Raw genomic sequence first — 16,301 nt, 5'->3', positions numbered from 1 at the left:
TTGGTACCCTTACAGCTCATTGAAATAATGCTTCATTCCTCCTGAAAAGTGATAAAATTAAAAGCTATTTTATCATGTATACTTGCATGCCTTTGGTATGTCATAGAATAAAGCAAAGAAGCTGTGAAAAGAGATTAATTATTGCTTATTCTACAAAGACATTCTAAAATGGCCTGGACACATTTGTTGGTACCCCTTAGAAAAGATAATAAATAATTGGAATATAGTGATATTTCAAACTAATTAGTTTCTTTAATTAGCATCAAACATGTCTCCAATCTTGTAATCAGTCATTCAGCCTATTTAAATGGAGAAAAGTAGTCACTGTGCTGTGTGGTATCATTGTGTGCACCACACTGAACATGGACCAGAGAAAGCAAAGGAGAGAGTTGTCTGAGGAGATCAGAAAGAAAATAATAGACAAGCATGGTAAAGGTAAAGGCTACAAGACCATCTCCAAGCAGCTTGATGTTCCTGTGACAACAGTTGCAAATATTATTAAGAAGTTTAAGGTCCATGGAACTGTAGCCAACCTCCCTGGGCGCGGCCGCAAGAGGAAAATCGACCCCAGATTGAACAGAAGGATAGTGCGAATGGTAGAAAAAGAACCAAGGATAACTGCCAAAGAGATACAAGCTGAACTCCAAGGTGAAGGTACGTCAGTTTCTGATCGCATCATCCGTCGCTTTTTGAGCGAAAGTGGGCTCCATGGAAGAAGACCCAGGAGGACTCCTCTTTTGAAAGAAAAACATAAAAAACCAGATTGGAATTTGCTAAAATGCATATTGACAAGCCACAATCCTTCTGGGAGAATGTCCTTTGAACAGATGAGTCAAAACTGGAGCTTTTTGGCAAGTCACATCAGCTCTATGTTCACAGACGAAAAAATGAAGCTTTCAAAGAAAAGAACACCATACCTACAATGAAACATGGAGGAGGCTCGGTTATGTTTTGGGGCTGCTTTGCTGCGCCTGGCACAGGGTGCCTTGAATCTGTGCAGGGCACAATTAAATCTCAAGACTATCAAGGCATTCTGGAGTGAAACGTACTGCCCAGTGTCAGAAAGCTCTGTCTCAGTCGCAGGTCATGGGTCCTCCAACGGGATAATGACCCAAAACACACAGCTAAAAGCACCCAAGAATGGATAAGAACAAAACATTGGACTATTCTGAAGTGGCCTTCTATGAGTCCTGATCTGAATCCTATCGAACATCTATGGAAAGAGCTGAAACTTGCAGTCTGGAGAAGGCACCCATCAAACCTGAGACAGCTGGAGCAGTTTGCTCAGGAAGAGTGGGCCAAACTACCTGTTAACAGCTGCAGAAGTCTCATTGAGAGCTACAGAAAACGTTTGATTGCGGTGATTGCCTCTAAAGGTTGTGCAACAAAATATTAGGTTAGCGGTCCCATAATTTTTGTCCATGCCATTTTCATTTGTTTTCTTATTTACAATATTATGTTGAATAAAAAATCAAAAGCAAAGTCTGATTTCTATTAAATATGGAATAAACAATGGTGGATGCCAATTACTTTTGTCAGTTTCAAGTTATTTCAGAGAAAATTGTGTATTCTTCGTTTTTTGTGGAGGGGTACCAACAAATTTGAGCACGTCTGTGTATATATATATATATATATATATATATATATATATATATATATATATATATATATATATATATATATATAGTTAGTAATTGGTCACTCAGTGTTATAGTTACTGTACATCTGTAAACAAAATGGCAACTGGTACTTTAAATTTCGTAAGGCAGTGCAGTGATTTCAAATGTGACAAGGCTCCAACTGTCTGTATCCATCTAATATATAGAAAATATATATATATTGAACTTGTAGTTTGGATTTTATTGCATAGCTGTAACATTAATGTTTGAAATCTCCCAAAATATACACCCAAGTATAATTTAACTTTAGAAAAAAAATCTGGATAAAAGTTTTCATCATTTTATACCTGTAACCAGAAACAAACAACAAAGAGTATATTTCTGAATTAACACTACATTCCACATGTGATTCCCTGTAGCGTTCCATGTGAGACACACTTAGTTGCAACACACTTCTGATTTTAGTCCTTTGTTCTGTACCAAGTTGAATATTAGCTAGTATGATACTATCGGCAGATCATCTCCAGCACTTGGTACCAGCTGCAATGAATAAAGCCAGGGAACAAAGTTTAGGATCAGCTGATCTCCAATTTTAGTAGACTTCAGGGTTAGACTGATCATTTCTATTGTGTGTATGGGACATGACAGTAAGTGAGGCTGGGACAGTAAGAGGAGTGCTGCATTCTTGTACTGGACATTTTATATTATAATATACTGCATGTGAATTTACAGTAAGTTTTCAAATAAAACATTTTAAAATATATTACGTTACCCTTTCAGCACTGAAGAAACTGATACATAAGGTGTCAATTGAATTTCTGTAAACCGCAATGCAAAGATATTCAGTACCTAAGGTTCAAAAGAATAGTTATCACAAATTTAGATTAATGCTTCTAATTGTAGCCCAAACATTTGTCTAATTTTATAACGGTTTCTTTTTGGTAACTAGTCAATGAAATCCAGAGGATAAGCGTTTTGCAAAAATGTTCTGAATTATCTAAATGGCTCCGATAGACAGTTAACAGTGGTAATCTATAGAGCACGATGGCAAGAGCATTCAAGCCTTCAGAAGAAGTGCACGCAGCAGAAAATGTCTTTCATATAAGAGATAACGAAATACCAAGTCATTAAATAAGGCAAAAACCCAAAACAATCTCTTTTATTCTTGTAAAAAAAAAGGGGGAGGGGGAGGGGGGGGAGGGGGGCATGTAGAAAACTCCTCTCAATGTAAGTTAATGTAAAAGACTCCCAATCAGTGTGGTGGTATAAAAAGTTCTGCAAAATCCATACAAACAGCAGATTAAGATTCATTTTCCTTTTTCAGGACTATCAGTGTCCTGCTCAGTTGGGGCTTCTGCTTCCTTCTGCTCTTCCTGATTTTCTGGTACTTCCACCTTTTCTGACTCTGAATCTTCGGACTCTTCTGGCTCACCCGGGTCCTCCGGGTCCTCTGGTTCTTCGGGTTCTTCCTCCTGCTGTTTTTGTTTCTTCCACATTTTGGCCATAGCAAGCAGTTTAAGGTTGGGTTGGTTGGCGGAATCCTCTGGAAAGATGTAATCATAGTACTCCTCCCAGCCAGCATCTGACTGTGAAGGGAAGTAAATAAAAGACAGTGTCAACTTAAATAATTCATTTATACAAGTTATATTTTACCTGTATATTATTAAAACATTTTAAAATTACAAATAACTTCATTAAACTGGATAATGTGATCAGATATTTCCATGACTCATGTGACAACAGTTTCAAACACAATATATACTTTCAAATACAGTGAATTTGTATTTAGCTCTTACCCCATCTTCAGCCTGGAGCTTTCTCCTTTTCTTGACTTTCTCTGGAAGGAGTTTGCGCACTCTCTCCTGTGTGACGTCTGTGCCGAACTCAGCCTCCAAGTCCCTCCAGGACTCCAGTAACATGAGTCTCTCCTCCTTCTCTTCACAATTCCTCATGGCCTTGTTGGCCTCCTCGTAGATCTGCTGGCATTTAGCCAGGCGAGCCTCGCTTTCCAAAGACAGCTCAAACTGTGCATAGCTGATCCATACCTACAAACACATTCACATTCATTAGCAGGCAGTCAGTGCAAAATCCCCCCCCCCCCCCAAGAAATACTTGTACATAATGTGGTAAAACAGCCATTGGTTACCAGGGTTCATTTAAAGTCTATAAATAGTTACTGTAAATTATTATAAATGATATAAAATTAGATATTCAAATATTTGAGTCCAGCTGGATTTCAAACCTGTTAAGTGACAATGTGTATTGAACAGGAGGGACACTAGTAATAGTGCAGCTTACCTTCACATGTTGAGTGCGCTGAAGCAACCTCCTATAAAGCTCTCTTGTCTTCTCATATTCTTCTTGTTCAATTTCAAAATCAATGTATGATTTCCAAAGTACCTGCGAATAAAATCATAACAAAATATTTACATTTTTTATTTTCTTTTGTGTAATTTTTTTTTTTTAAAAGCAAAGTTATTACAGGGATTACAATAACCAGCAGTGGTTACAAGCATTACCTCTGGCATGTCTAGCCTGGGTTGACCTATCGCCAGTTCATATATTGCACGTGCTCGATCCATATCTCCCAAGATAGTCTCCAGTTCAGCAAATTTAATCCACGTGGTACAGTTCTCGGGGCCGAATTCCAGGTATTTTTCATATAACTTCCTGCAGCGGTCAAACTCTCTCAACTGCAGCTCCAGTTCAATATACCCTTTAAAAAGTTTGTTCTTCGGACATTTGCCAATACCTGTGCCCTTATTAAAAAATAAATAAAAACAGAAGTAAAACATAGAAGGAATGCAAATGCTAGGAGCTAGTAGGGGTTAAACTGAAGGTGAAGATTGACTTGCTTCTGGGATATGAAGCTTTTTTTAATTGACTTTCCACTGAATGGCAGTTTAGTGCCCTCATGAGCTACAATTACACCCTTTTCAGGTGAGGCAGACTGTCAAGGGGACAGTTCGTGTCAAGTTGCTTGTGTGAACCATTTGATAAAGCAAACGTTGTGTAGGTTGTGTTTAATTCTCTCAAAAATAAATCCATAGGGAAAATGTTCAGGAGGATAGTAAAGTCTGTTTCCTACTTTGCAATAAACGTCCACTACAGACCGCTGACACTAGATGAAGATTCACTAGGGCACGTCATATGGAATGGGAGTGCTAACAATGCATCTCCCTCTATCACAGCTACTCTGTGGACATATGATCTCAGTATCCATGTCTGAAGATTTGATTCTGTTTATTAGATTGACTAGGATATAGATTCACTAGCTTTCAAATCTCTTCTCCAGATGCAAGACAGTAAATTAAAAGGGTGTTATTGTGTACATTTGCTGAAGAATTGTGCAGATTACGTATTCACTTACCAAACTCTTCCTGGCGAAAGGGAGGTTCTTCTGCCTGATTTCAAACTGCCCATATAATAACCACATTTTAGCAAAGGTAAACTGGGAAAAGAGAAGAAGAATTAAGACATTTAGAAAGGGGGTGATCGGGTATCTTCCAGGACTTGCTTTGACTTACACAGCCCATACATTTTCAACATATGTTTTGATATTTTTAGTTACATTTCATGGGCCACACACAACTGGAATAATATTTCTCAACTTTTGCTTGGGAGCACTTGCTAGGAGAAAGAAATGCTGGCGCTCAGATTGAAAGAAAAAAGCATTGTGGCAGAAGGGTATTAAATGTGAATTAAAAAAAACAATCATGATTTAAAAAAACATCACTGCAATATGGAAAACGCAGGATAGAAGAAAGGAAAGTGATGCATGTAGGGTCTTAAATCACAGTTCTGTAGCACCATAAAACTAAACTCCACATCATTGCTGATGTATGCAATAAACTTGCTCAGTAGAACAGATGTTCATTCGTTTTATTTCCCATAGATTAAAATAATAGATTCACAAATGATTCTAGAAGTTAGAAAAGTAACAGAGAATATACAGTGCTGGAGCAAGGAACCCCATAGGATGCACAGCCAGTTGTGTCATTTGCAGAGTAATCCCACAAGAAGTGCAATCACCCATTACACCATTAGATAAATACCTTTTTGTGTGGAATGAGTTCCAGACACGCTTGGTACACCTGTCTTGTCCTCTCTGGATCCTGTCAACAGACAATAATAACATTAACATCTGAACAGAACATTTGTTATAACCATTTCTGAATTGGTATGATTGATATAATAATCTTGTAACACAGACTGCCTGCTCATTTGCTCAGTTTCTTTCTGTCTTTCTTACTTATTTAAAACATTGTGCATTAGGAATATGCTTCCACGAGATCAAATCCGGTTTCCTTTCCATACCCATGCGCCGTTTACAATCGTACACAAAAGTACAATCTATTCAAGTGTTCTATTCTCAAACCGCTTAAGGTTTGTGAGGTTGATTTTCTATAGAGGACTAAGCAGGCAATCCTAGTAATGTATTGAAATGAGATGGCTATAAATAGGTACAACTCAAGCTCACTACTGAAAAATATCCTTTGTGGGCTCAGGCTGCCTTGGAAACAGGATTTATATCCCCAGAGCAAACAAGAACCCTCTTGCTGATGAGAACTGTATCTGGTTACTGTAAGACAACACTCCCGTATATGTTCCTGCACCTTAAAAAGAACTACCGATGATACAAAACAGCTTATTAACAAACATTACTTTCACTTTTTTTTACTTTTTTTTTTTTTTTTTTTTAACATGACAGCAAAAACAGTGCTTGATGACTCCTTGCTCTTACAAAACATTTGGCAGTTTAACTGGGAAGGATTTGAAAACAAAAAATAAATGAAAGAAACTGTACCCTGGCTTCCAATTCTTCATATAACGCATAGTTAATCCAGAGGTAAATATATCTCCTCCAGTGCCTCTTTTCTTGGATGGGTGGCACATTTGAAATGGCCCTCTCGTACACGTCCCGAACAGGGTCTGGATCTGCGTCACTTTCCACCAGCCTCAAGTAGTCAAACCATGCATCATAGTTGTGAGGGTTAGCCTGAAGGAAGAATTAAAACACAAAACATTTTATCGCTAAAAAAAAAAAAAAAAAAAATCTGCAGCTAAGGTACCATATAAATCTAACTAACATGATTAGTTGTAACATTATTTAAATGTTTTCTGGACATACTACAACTACCCCCCCCCCCCCCCCCAACCAAACAACCAACCAACCAACCAGCTATCCATTGAAGCGAATAAGAAAGCACTCACCTTCACTTCCTCTTCATATTGAAAACGCCTCTTGCTGACGATGACATCTTCAATTCCTCTTCTATCTCCAAACCGCTTCTCGAAGACAGTGTAGGTTTTGAAGAGCTCCTGGGCTTGCTGTTTCGGGATCCTGTCTAAAGCGTATTTGTAGATCACCCTCACCCTTTCGAACTATAAAACAGTAGAATCAAGGCTTCCTTAGAAAACAATTTGGCACATTTTAATTTAATAAAGATATTGCTGGTAAGAAAAGTGTAAGTCTGAACTTGGTTTTCAACCTGCTGGTGTAAATAATACATTGATTTTAATAAAACTCAGGTTTCATATGAATGTTATATAACAAATCTCAGGCATTTTCCTTTTAGGTTTTTATTTTTTCATTCAGAGGCAGATACATGATGGAGAATAATGACACAAAACGACCAGGGAGTAGCTACCCTGAGTCTTACAATGGCACAGCTTATATTTGAAAGCATCCGGTGAAACCTTCAAAACCTTTACAAAGCAGTATTAACAGTGACAAGAAGAAAAGACCATCTTTATAAAAAGACAGCGGCAGGTACAAATGAACAGAAATACAATAAATGGAAACGTTTAGGCCGGAGATACACAAGCAATTTTTACTGCCAATTGTAGTTGACACCAAGAAATTGACAACTGAATTGCGTTTGCTAAATGTGCCACACGCACACTGGAAAACTGACAATTACTTTAAGCAATTTTAAGATGGCACCTGTTTGCAGTAAACATGATTCAGCAGCTGCTATAGTAATTGGAGTAACTTTGAATAGATGTTGATGTAGAAAAACTCGAGTGTGGAGCAGCGGAGGTAAAAAAAACAAACTGAAGAACCTCTGAACTCACTATTTTGCCAAGAGAAAGAAAATCTCTTCAGTCTGTCTTTTACCTCCGCTAGTAATTTCCCGAAAATATTTGTTAATTCCTTATTTTTGTCTTCTTTATATTCCGCACATCTAACACCTGATAAACATTTTCTATCATGAAAAAAAAGATCAATTACGAAAGTTTCCTCATGCATCCACATGTCTGAAGCCATACTTCCTATTTAGACAAATTGTGTGTGAAATCAGGTTATCAGAAAACACAATATCATTGGCTGAACACACATAGCACGTAGAATTGCTGAAAACAGAGCAGTGTATTCTAGGAACTCGATTGCCAATCAAAAATGTGCTGACCATGAGTGTGACACGGTCCATTTTTATTGTTAATTTGAGCTGCCAAGAAAAAACTGCTTATATATCCTGCCTTAGAAGCCAACTGTGAAAACCTAAAGTGCATTACCTCTTTTTGTTTCTCTTCAAACTTTGCAAAGGCCACAAAGAGCTGTTCATCCATGATGTCCTCTCCATAGAACTCCACTGCCCTCTCAAACACCCTCCTGCCATGGGCAATGTAGCCATGTTTTTCTTCAAACCGAGCATACTTTATCCAGTTCTTTACGTCTGGGTGGACTATAACAAGTGTGCAGGAGTAAAGGAACACAACTGCACCGAATAGGGCTGCACAACAAACACAGATTCCAAATAAATAGATTGTTACCTCAAAGCAATACCATGGAACAAGCATGCTGAGACAATGTGAGCTGGGAAAGGAAATGGGACAAATTCTGCATGCCTCTTTCCCCATCTCTTTACATGCACAATATGGAGGTGAAGCTTGTACTTCAGTAAAATAGAAGTACAGACAATATGATGAAAATGTATTTGGAAATCGGGTTTACACAGCTTGGAAACCACAATGATCCCTGGCCTCAGTACACTGTTCAGAAGTGCGGCCTTACAAGCTGCAGTTTCTCACGTTTCTTTGAGGCTCGCTATCACAGTTGGAGAACTCCTGTTTTAGATCATTAAAATGTACCCCTAAGTCTTGTATCTTAAACCCGCCACCATTCTGTTTTCATTTTCTCTTATAACAGGACAGCAGGACCCCTGCTCTTCGTGTGAAAGGATATATCTCTCGTAGGTGGCGCGTGCTTTTTCCACCTCTTTGTAGCGCAGTTCAAAATTGATGTAGGAATGCCATGCCTGCTCCTCCGGCTGCCATTCCATCCAGCGCTCAAACACCAGTCGACAGCCAGCAATATTACCCAGCATCTCCTCCATGTACGTGTACTTGTACCTTAACAAAGGGAAACGAAATACAGTGCAAAGTTACTTTCACAACTCGGCCCAGTCGAGGGACTTTGGAATACATATATATAGAGTATATATAGTATATATATATTTAAGTGATAGTGCCCATCGATGATGGCTCTACCGTGTGATAGTTGACTGCGACAGGGGTTGTGTCCCAAGCCGAAGGCGCTAACAAAAGTCAATGTCAATTACCACACGGTAGAGCCATCATCGAGAGAGCACTATCGATATTAGAAATCATTTTTACCATTTTAGTGATTTTAAGTTTGATTCACAGTTGGTGCTGAGGCATTCCAGCGGGCATCTACCTTCTATTAGAGCTGGAAGCTGATTGGCTGACAGTACTGAATCATTTTCTAAATGTATATATATATATATATATATATATATATATATAAGCGCCTTTCACAGTGGACCACTATCACAAAGTGCTTTACAGAGGTAGGCTGTGAACAGTACATTACATGCAGTCACTTAGAATAGGACATTAACATCTCATCTGCAGGATGGCACACAAGGAGATTAAGTGACTTGCGCAGGGTAACACAGTGAGGTGGGATTTGAACCAGTGACCTTCTGGTTACAAGCCCTGGACTTTAACCACTGGACCACACTGCCTCCTATATATATATATATATATATATATATATATATATATATATATATATATATATATAATTACACACACACACACTGGTTTGCAGAAGTATTCACCCCCTACCAATAATGTCACATTTTGTTAAATTACAAATAACTTATGCACAGTTTTTCAAACAAACTTTTTTTATTCAAAGCTGTAGTTGTTAAACTGTACACTGTTATATGAGGAGGAGGTTAAATGTCAGCAAAACTGTAAATGTACATTTTAGGGCTGCAGTAGCAAAGGGGTTGAATACTAATGCAACTGAGATGAATCTGTTTTTCTCTGTAAATATTACTTATTTATATTCTATACGCATTTTTTAATCAGTTTGTGTAGATTCTACATGTAAAGTCTAATTTGAAAGCGTCATGGAGTACACTCAGGTGCCAACAAAATGTGAAAACTTTGCAGGGGGGTGAATACTTCTGCAAACCACTGTATATATATATTTACTGTATTTAAACAAGTAAAAAGTGGAAAAACAAACTGGATCATATATATATATATGATCCAGTTTGTTTTTCCACTTTTTACTTGTTGCTATTTATATTAATACAAAATAAATAATTACTGCCAGTTTCTGAAAAGTGAAAAACGCTTTACTTTTGTGTTTTTCACCACAGTTCAGTTAGATATAGAATATATATATTTCACTGCGTGTCATACACTGATGGGGCCTTATAATGTAGACTAAACAGGACTGAATAAAACATATATATTATTATTTTACAATGCTTTACATGCTTCAAACCTAGATTTTGTTTACTACTGATTTTAGACAACCCATTAAAACAAATTCCCTGCACTTAATAATAATAATAATAATAATAATAATAATAATAATAATAATAATAAATAATAATAATAATAATAATAATTAATTTCTTAGCAGACGCCCTAATCCAGGGCGACTTACAGTCGTAAACAAATACATTTCAAGAATCACAGTGCAAGTAATAATACAATTAAGAGCAAGGTAAATACAATGATGAATACAATGACTTTGGACCTTGCACTATAACATATGTGCCCTATGTGCTTAAGTGTTTGTGGACAGCTCCTCACCAGAACTGGTTGACCCGAGGGAGGATGGTGATGGCTCGGTCCCAGATATTGCGAGCATGGTTCACCTGTCGGTTCTTCATCTCCATCTCGGCATACTTCAGCCACAGCGCGATGTTCCTGTGATCTACATCGAGAGCACGCTCGTATATAGAACGTGCTCTACAGGAAACATCATAAAAAGAAACAAAGAAATTACACTGGAGGCACTTTGAAATCTCTTTGTGACACTTTATAAAATTCATTTCAAATATCTGCTATTTGAGAAGTGAAACATCACTATACATGTAATGCATTTTATTTTACAAAAATGATTAAAAAAAAAAAGTATTTCACCTAAAGAAAAAAATAAATGGTAAAAGAAATTCTGCATTTTTACTTTTGTACTTACCGCTGTACTTCCTTTAAGCTCTCCTCCCATTGTGCATACTTTATCCAGTTGCTGATAACTGTTCTGTTTTTTCGGATGTTGTCCTCAAATCCCTTTCAATGAACAAAAAGAATGAAACAAATTTTTACATATCGTTACATAAAAAAAATGACATTCTAACAACTGAGGGGTAGATGTATATAGGCATGTTCGTTGCGACATCTCGCAAAGTATGCATTTCGTCGTATGTACGAAGAGAAAATTTGTTAATGAAGATAGCTGCAATATACTAGATTAAATATTTGTTGTGTCCTCTAAGCGAGATCTCCAGCAGTGTGATATTTTTTCAAATAAATAATGAAATGCAGTTTAATCCCATCAGATTCTATAGTGGGACCCCCACCTTCAACCCCAAATAAAAAATGTGTTTGTCAAAAAGCTTTTCATAATCATACAGTAGCCCCTCGCTAAACCGGACATGTTTGTTTGACGGGTTAAGAAAAAAAAAAAATTTGCACACATACATTTATATTGCTCAATGTATTTAAAATGTATAAATCATTGAGCTGAAATAACACCAATGTGTTTTGGGTTAGGCTACACATGACATTATGTAAAAATATAAATCTGTACAGTAGGCCTATACAGTACACAGTACAGTAGTAAATTCAAATTAATACCTAGCACACTTTTCTTTACCTTAGCCTGTAGGCTACCGGTGACACAAAAGAAATCATGCTGCTGCATTGTACACGGTGGTATAAAATGTGAATAAAATATTATTTTAATTGAAACTAAATGATTTTTTGATTTTAATTATTATTATTATTTTTAACTTGGTCTACTTAGTAGCCTAGACAATTAACACAAAATAGATCATGGAACTGCATTGACAAGTTATGATACTTACAGGACAGTCAATTCTCGTTAATACGAATTTCAAGGGATCAGCAACACATTTTGCATCATACCACTAATTCGTATTATCATGAGTAGCCTATAAGTCAAATGTATACTGTCAGTTTTTATTTAAGTTAGTCAGTGGTGCACAATTACAAACCACCTCTACATTAATAGAATAGATGTGTTTCCTATTCCTATACAGATGTTCAGAATGAGCTGGAGGGGTTAGCGGCACATGTGTGTATTATTATTATTTTTATTATTATTTATTTCTTAGCAGACGCCCTTATCCAGGGCGACTTACAGTTGTAAACAAATACATTTCAAGAATCACAGTACAAGTAATAATACAATTAAGAGCAAGATGAATACAATGACTTTGGTTCAAGCAAGTACAAGTGTGACAAAATACGATTCAATAATACAGCAGATAACAGTGTCAGTAATAGTTACATCAGGACATAATTAAATACAAAATACTACAGATTAAATAACACTTGGCAAATTACAGTACTCTAAAGTACAGGATTAAATGCAGTAAAATAGGGGGCAGATAAGAGCAAGTAAAGTGCATTTAAGGAAGGGTGATAAGTGTCCCAGGGGAAAAACAGAGGAGTTCTACAGGTGCTTTCTGAAGAGGTGAGTCTTGAGGAGGCGCCAGAATGTGGTCAGGGACTGGGCAGTCCTGACATCTGTAGGAAGGTCATTCCACCACTGCGGGGCGAGGGTGGAGAAGCAGCGGGCTCTTGAGGCTGGGGAGCGTAAAGGAGGTAGAGCCAGTCTTCTGGTGCAGGCGGAGCGGAGAGGTCGAGTGGGGGTGTAGGGAGAGATGAGGGTCTGGAGGTAGCTGGGTGCAGTCTGTTCAAGGCATCTGTAGGCTAGTACAAGAGTCTTGAACTGGATGCGAGCGGTGATCGGGAGCCAGTGGAGTGAGCGGAGTAGTGGAGTTGCGTGGGAGAAGCGAGGCAGAGAGAACACCAGGCGAGCAGCCTATTGCTCCCAACACGTTAGGGAAAACCAAAAATGTCATAGAAATTTGTTAAAAAAGGATGAAAAATTGGTATTTGGGTGTTTGCTCAAAAATGCATTGAGCATGACTGGCTAATCACAAAAAAAAAGCAGGGAAACACCAGCAACAGCTGCCACAGTCCTCTGAAAGGACCCAGAGACATGATATTGCAGGGTGGACAGTAGGTTGACCACTGCAGGGATAGCATGGCTTCTCTGAGTGACAGGCCCCTTTTAAATCAGACAGCAGCTCAAGAATTATGTGGCTGCCAAGCCTGTACCTGTGCTTAATTTGGTCTTCATTTAAATTGAAGAGGGTAATGCGGGTATGAAATACCCTTTTTCTTCTCATCCTATACATTACTCATTCTTGCTGAAGACAAAGTGTCCTTGCTGCAATCACAGCGGCCATGGTTAGGGGATAGTGCTTTTCATACTTTTAAAGGTTTGCTAATTGCGACTGTTTAAAACGTGCATTCAAAAGTATTTAACAAATTTATGCAATTGTAAGTGTCGCAATTGCCGGCAGCTTTAGTACATCTTATAATATTTGAGAACCCTCATTTGCACCATCTCCACTATTTTTGCAAATTTTTGCAGGAACGCTCATAATTACATATTCATCTAAGGCTGAGCCGCAAAGAAAAACTGCTGCCGCAAAGCATTCCCTAAAAAGTCGCTAACAGCCTTGCCTTTGTTTAGTACATTTCTACCTAGACCTCCGACTCGTTGCAACTGGTTTGTGACTATTACGACAGCCGCAACACTTTAGTACTTCTACTCCTGAGTGGCAACAAATACATCACTACATTTAATTTATTTTTTTGCTAAATATTTTTTAAATCGCATGCAAAACGTAATAAAAGTATATGATGACAAACATTATTAATAGGATATTATTTTATGATTGCAGACAGAACCATGAGATGGTTTTTGGGAATCCTAAACTGTCTGACACGGGATGACTGATCTGTGAACCAGGGTGAAACGTAGCATTGCAAAATAGGGATTCTATGCAATCAATTACACTCCCCCTACCCCTTTTGTGATGGTGCTGAACTTACTTTTCTTTTCTTTAGTTTGTAGTCGTTCAGCTCTTCTTCATCTGTGATCTTCTGCTTTGGCGGTGGGGGGAGAAGCTCAAGCTCTCTCTCTTTAGCTTCTCTTAGCAGCTGCTCCGCTGTGATCTGCACCTCGGCGGGAGCTTTGTTTTTCACCTGGGAGGAAAGCAAAACAAAAGTGATGTCAACTTCCGTCACATGCACTACCGTAACAACCATCTTTTTATGTCCCCTTACATTCAACATACTTGGGTGTGGAGATATTTTGTAGTTGCTGTAGGAGTACAGAGTGTGAGTTTATCTGGGTTTTGAATGGTTGTCATCTTAAATAAACCTCTCACCCTTAGCAAGCAACACCTCTTGTTTTTTTACCGTTGGGATATATATATATATATATATATATATATATATATATATATATATATATATAGGTGCCGGGCGCATGCGCTATTAAATGCCCATCGATTGTTCCCCCAATCAACAGCCCGTCCTGTGACCTCTGTGGTGTATTTTTGACAGTGACTTCACTCTCTGTCCAACTCGTAATTTTCTGATTTGTACTCGTATTTGTGATTTGTATCTGTAATTACATGTACAGATTCTTTTTACGCATACGAATGTTTTTGACATTTATCTCCCTCCATATAAGTGACTCTGCAGCAGCTGCAGTTCACCTCCTAGTCTGTAAGTCGCTACGGATAAAACTTTAAGGGTCTGCTAAATTACTAATAATAACCGTTCTTAATGATGGTCGGGTCTCACTTGACAATCTGCATAAATTAAGTGTTTTTTTTTTTTTTGTGCTCTGCAAATGAAAACGGTAGTGTGACTTTAAAAACAGAGAAGTGATTACAAAAAACCTGACAGCGCAGGGAAAACTATGCTCCTATTCCATACATAGACGTCTGCTAATTATAGCATATCTCCCCAAATGATGTCCACAGTTTAACCCGGTCGGGTGTTTATCAACAAAACCATAACAAACATCATGTCCCCTCTAAATAAAAGGCCTTGCTAGGTTAAAACGAAGTCGCTACCTTGGCTACTTTAGGTATCCTTTGTTTTCCAGCCGCCGTGGACGCCATTTTCCTTATTTGTTACTTCAGGTTAAAGAAAATATAACAATATATATATTAATATTGCTTATCTCCGTTTTTATTGTGAAATATTCTAGTTCCCATATAATGAACCGCCATGAAACACTTCCCAGCGAGCGTAGCCTCTCACATCTCACCCCTGACGTCTGACGTCGAGGTCGTTGTCATGGAGACTGCAGTAGCGTTCTGTAGCTATGACGACTGTGTTCTATTGCTTTACTTCCTTTCCGACACGTCTTGTTGCACTGGACTAGTGTTGGGGAAGTACATCTATATGTGATCGTTCAATTACAAAAACAAAACAAAACAAAAAAATAGTTGTTAACATGACAAGAGTGGAAGGTTTCATGAGTTTCTTTTTACACTATGGCTTGACGTTTCAGAGTATTTCATAACATTTTTTAATGCAATAGCAACGGTTTGTTTCTACAAATGTACAACAATTTAGAAGTATATCCAGCTGCACAGAATTTGTTAATATTTTAAACACCTGCATTAATGAAAAGTTGCTAATCGGTTTTGAATTCTGGATAATTAATTGCAAGTACCACGCTATGCATGTCTAGACGGCGTACTGTGCAACACTCCATGCGCCCCAAATGTACATTGAATTGCGCATGATTTGACTCGGTTAATGGACGCGGGGTAATCTGGGTTTGCCTGTGAATGTGATTAGGGTTTAAACATGGATATCCATGTTAACAAACGAAAAGTAAATACACGAACAAATAAGCAAATACAGTGCAGGAAAGTACCGAGGTCCAGAGAATATATATGTATATAGGCATAGGAAAGAAAAGGTTGTACACAATTAAAAAAAAAAAAGATTTTGCTCAGAACGTCCTGAAAATAAAATATTTTTTAATCTTTTAAAAAATGTGTGTAGATTTAAAAAAAAAAAAACTTCTCTTTCATATGCCTTCAATATTGTACACTGTGTGTGGCTTGCCTCGCCCAGTGTGATGTGCCTGCCTGTGGGAACCAAGATTGCTACAATATATATATATATATATATATATATATATATATATATATATATATATATATATATATATATATATACACTACCGGTCAAAAGTTTTAGAACACCCCAATTTTTCCAGTTTTTATTTAAATTTAAGCAGTTCAAGTCCAATGAATAACCTGAAATGGTACTAAGGTAAGC

General features: G+C 37.6%; 1 protein-coding gene across 1 annotated transcript; it reads right to left on the bottom strand.

The window, feature by feature from the left end:
* Positions 1 to 2,785: 2,785 nt before the first annotated feature.
* On the bottom strand, positions 2,786 to 15,382 carry LOC117402570 (crooked neck-like protein 1). Its single transcript, XM_034003863.3, has 14 exons — positions 15,077 to 15,382; positions 14,043 to 14,195; positions 11,089 to 11,180; positions 10,701 to 10,859; positions 8,809 to 8,975; positions 8,139 to 8,317; positions 6,834 to 7,004; positions 6,427 to 6,618; positions 5,675 to 5,734; positions 4,990 to 5,070; positions 4,139 to 4,378; positions 3,918 to 4,019; positions 3,416 to 3,664; positions 2,786 to 3,205 (listed from the first exon to the last, which is right to left on the bottom strand). Exons 1-14 carry the CDS (start codon positions 15,122 to 15,124, stop codon positions 2,927 to 2,929), a joined length of 2,172 nt encoding a protein of 723 aa, XP_033859754.1. The 5' UTR covers positions 15,125 to 15,382; the 3' UTR covers positions 2,786 to 2,926.
* Between the last annotated feature and the right edge of the window lie 919 nt (positions 15,383 to 16,301).

This window comes from Acipenser ruthenus, chromosome 5 (genome assembly GCF_902713425.1).
Source record: "Acipenser ruthenus chromosome 5, fAciRut3.2 maternal haplotype, whole genome shotgun sequence".
Taxonomy (NCBI): domain Eukaryota; kingdom Metazoa; phylum Chordata; class Actinopteri; order Acipenseriformes; family Acipenseridae; genus Acipenser; species Acipenser ruthenus.
This window is presented reverse-complemented; position numbering and strand designations above follow the sequence as displayed.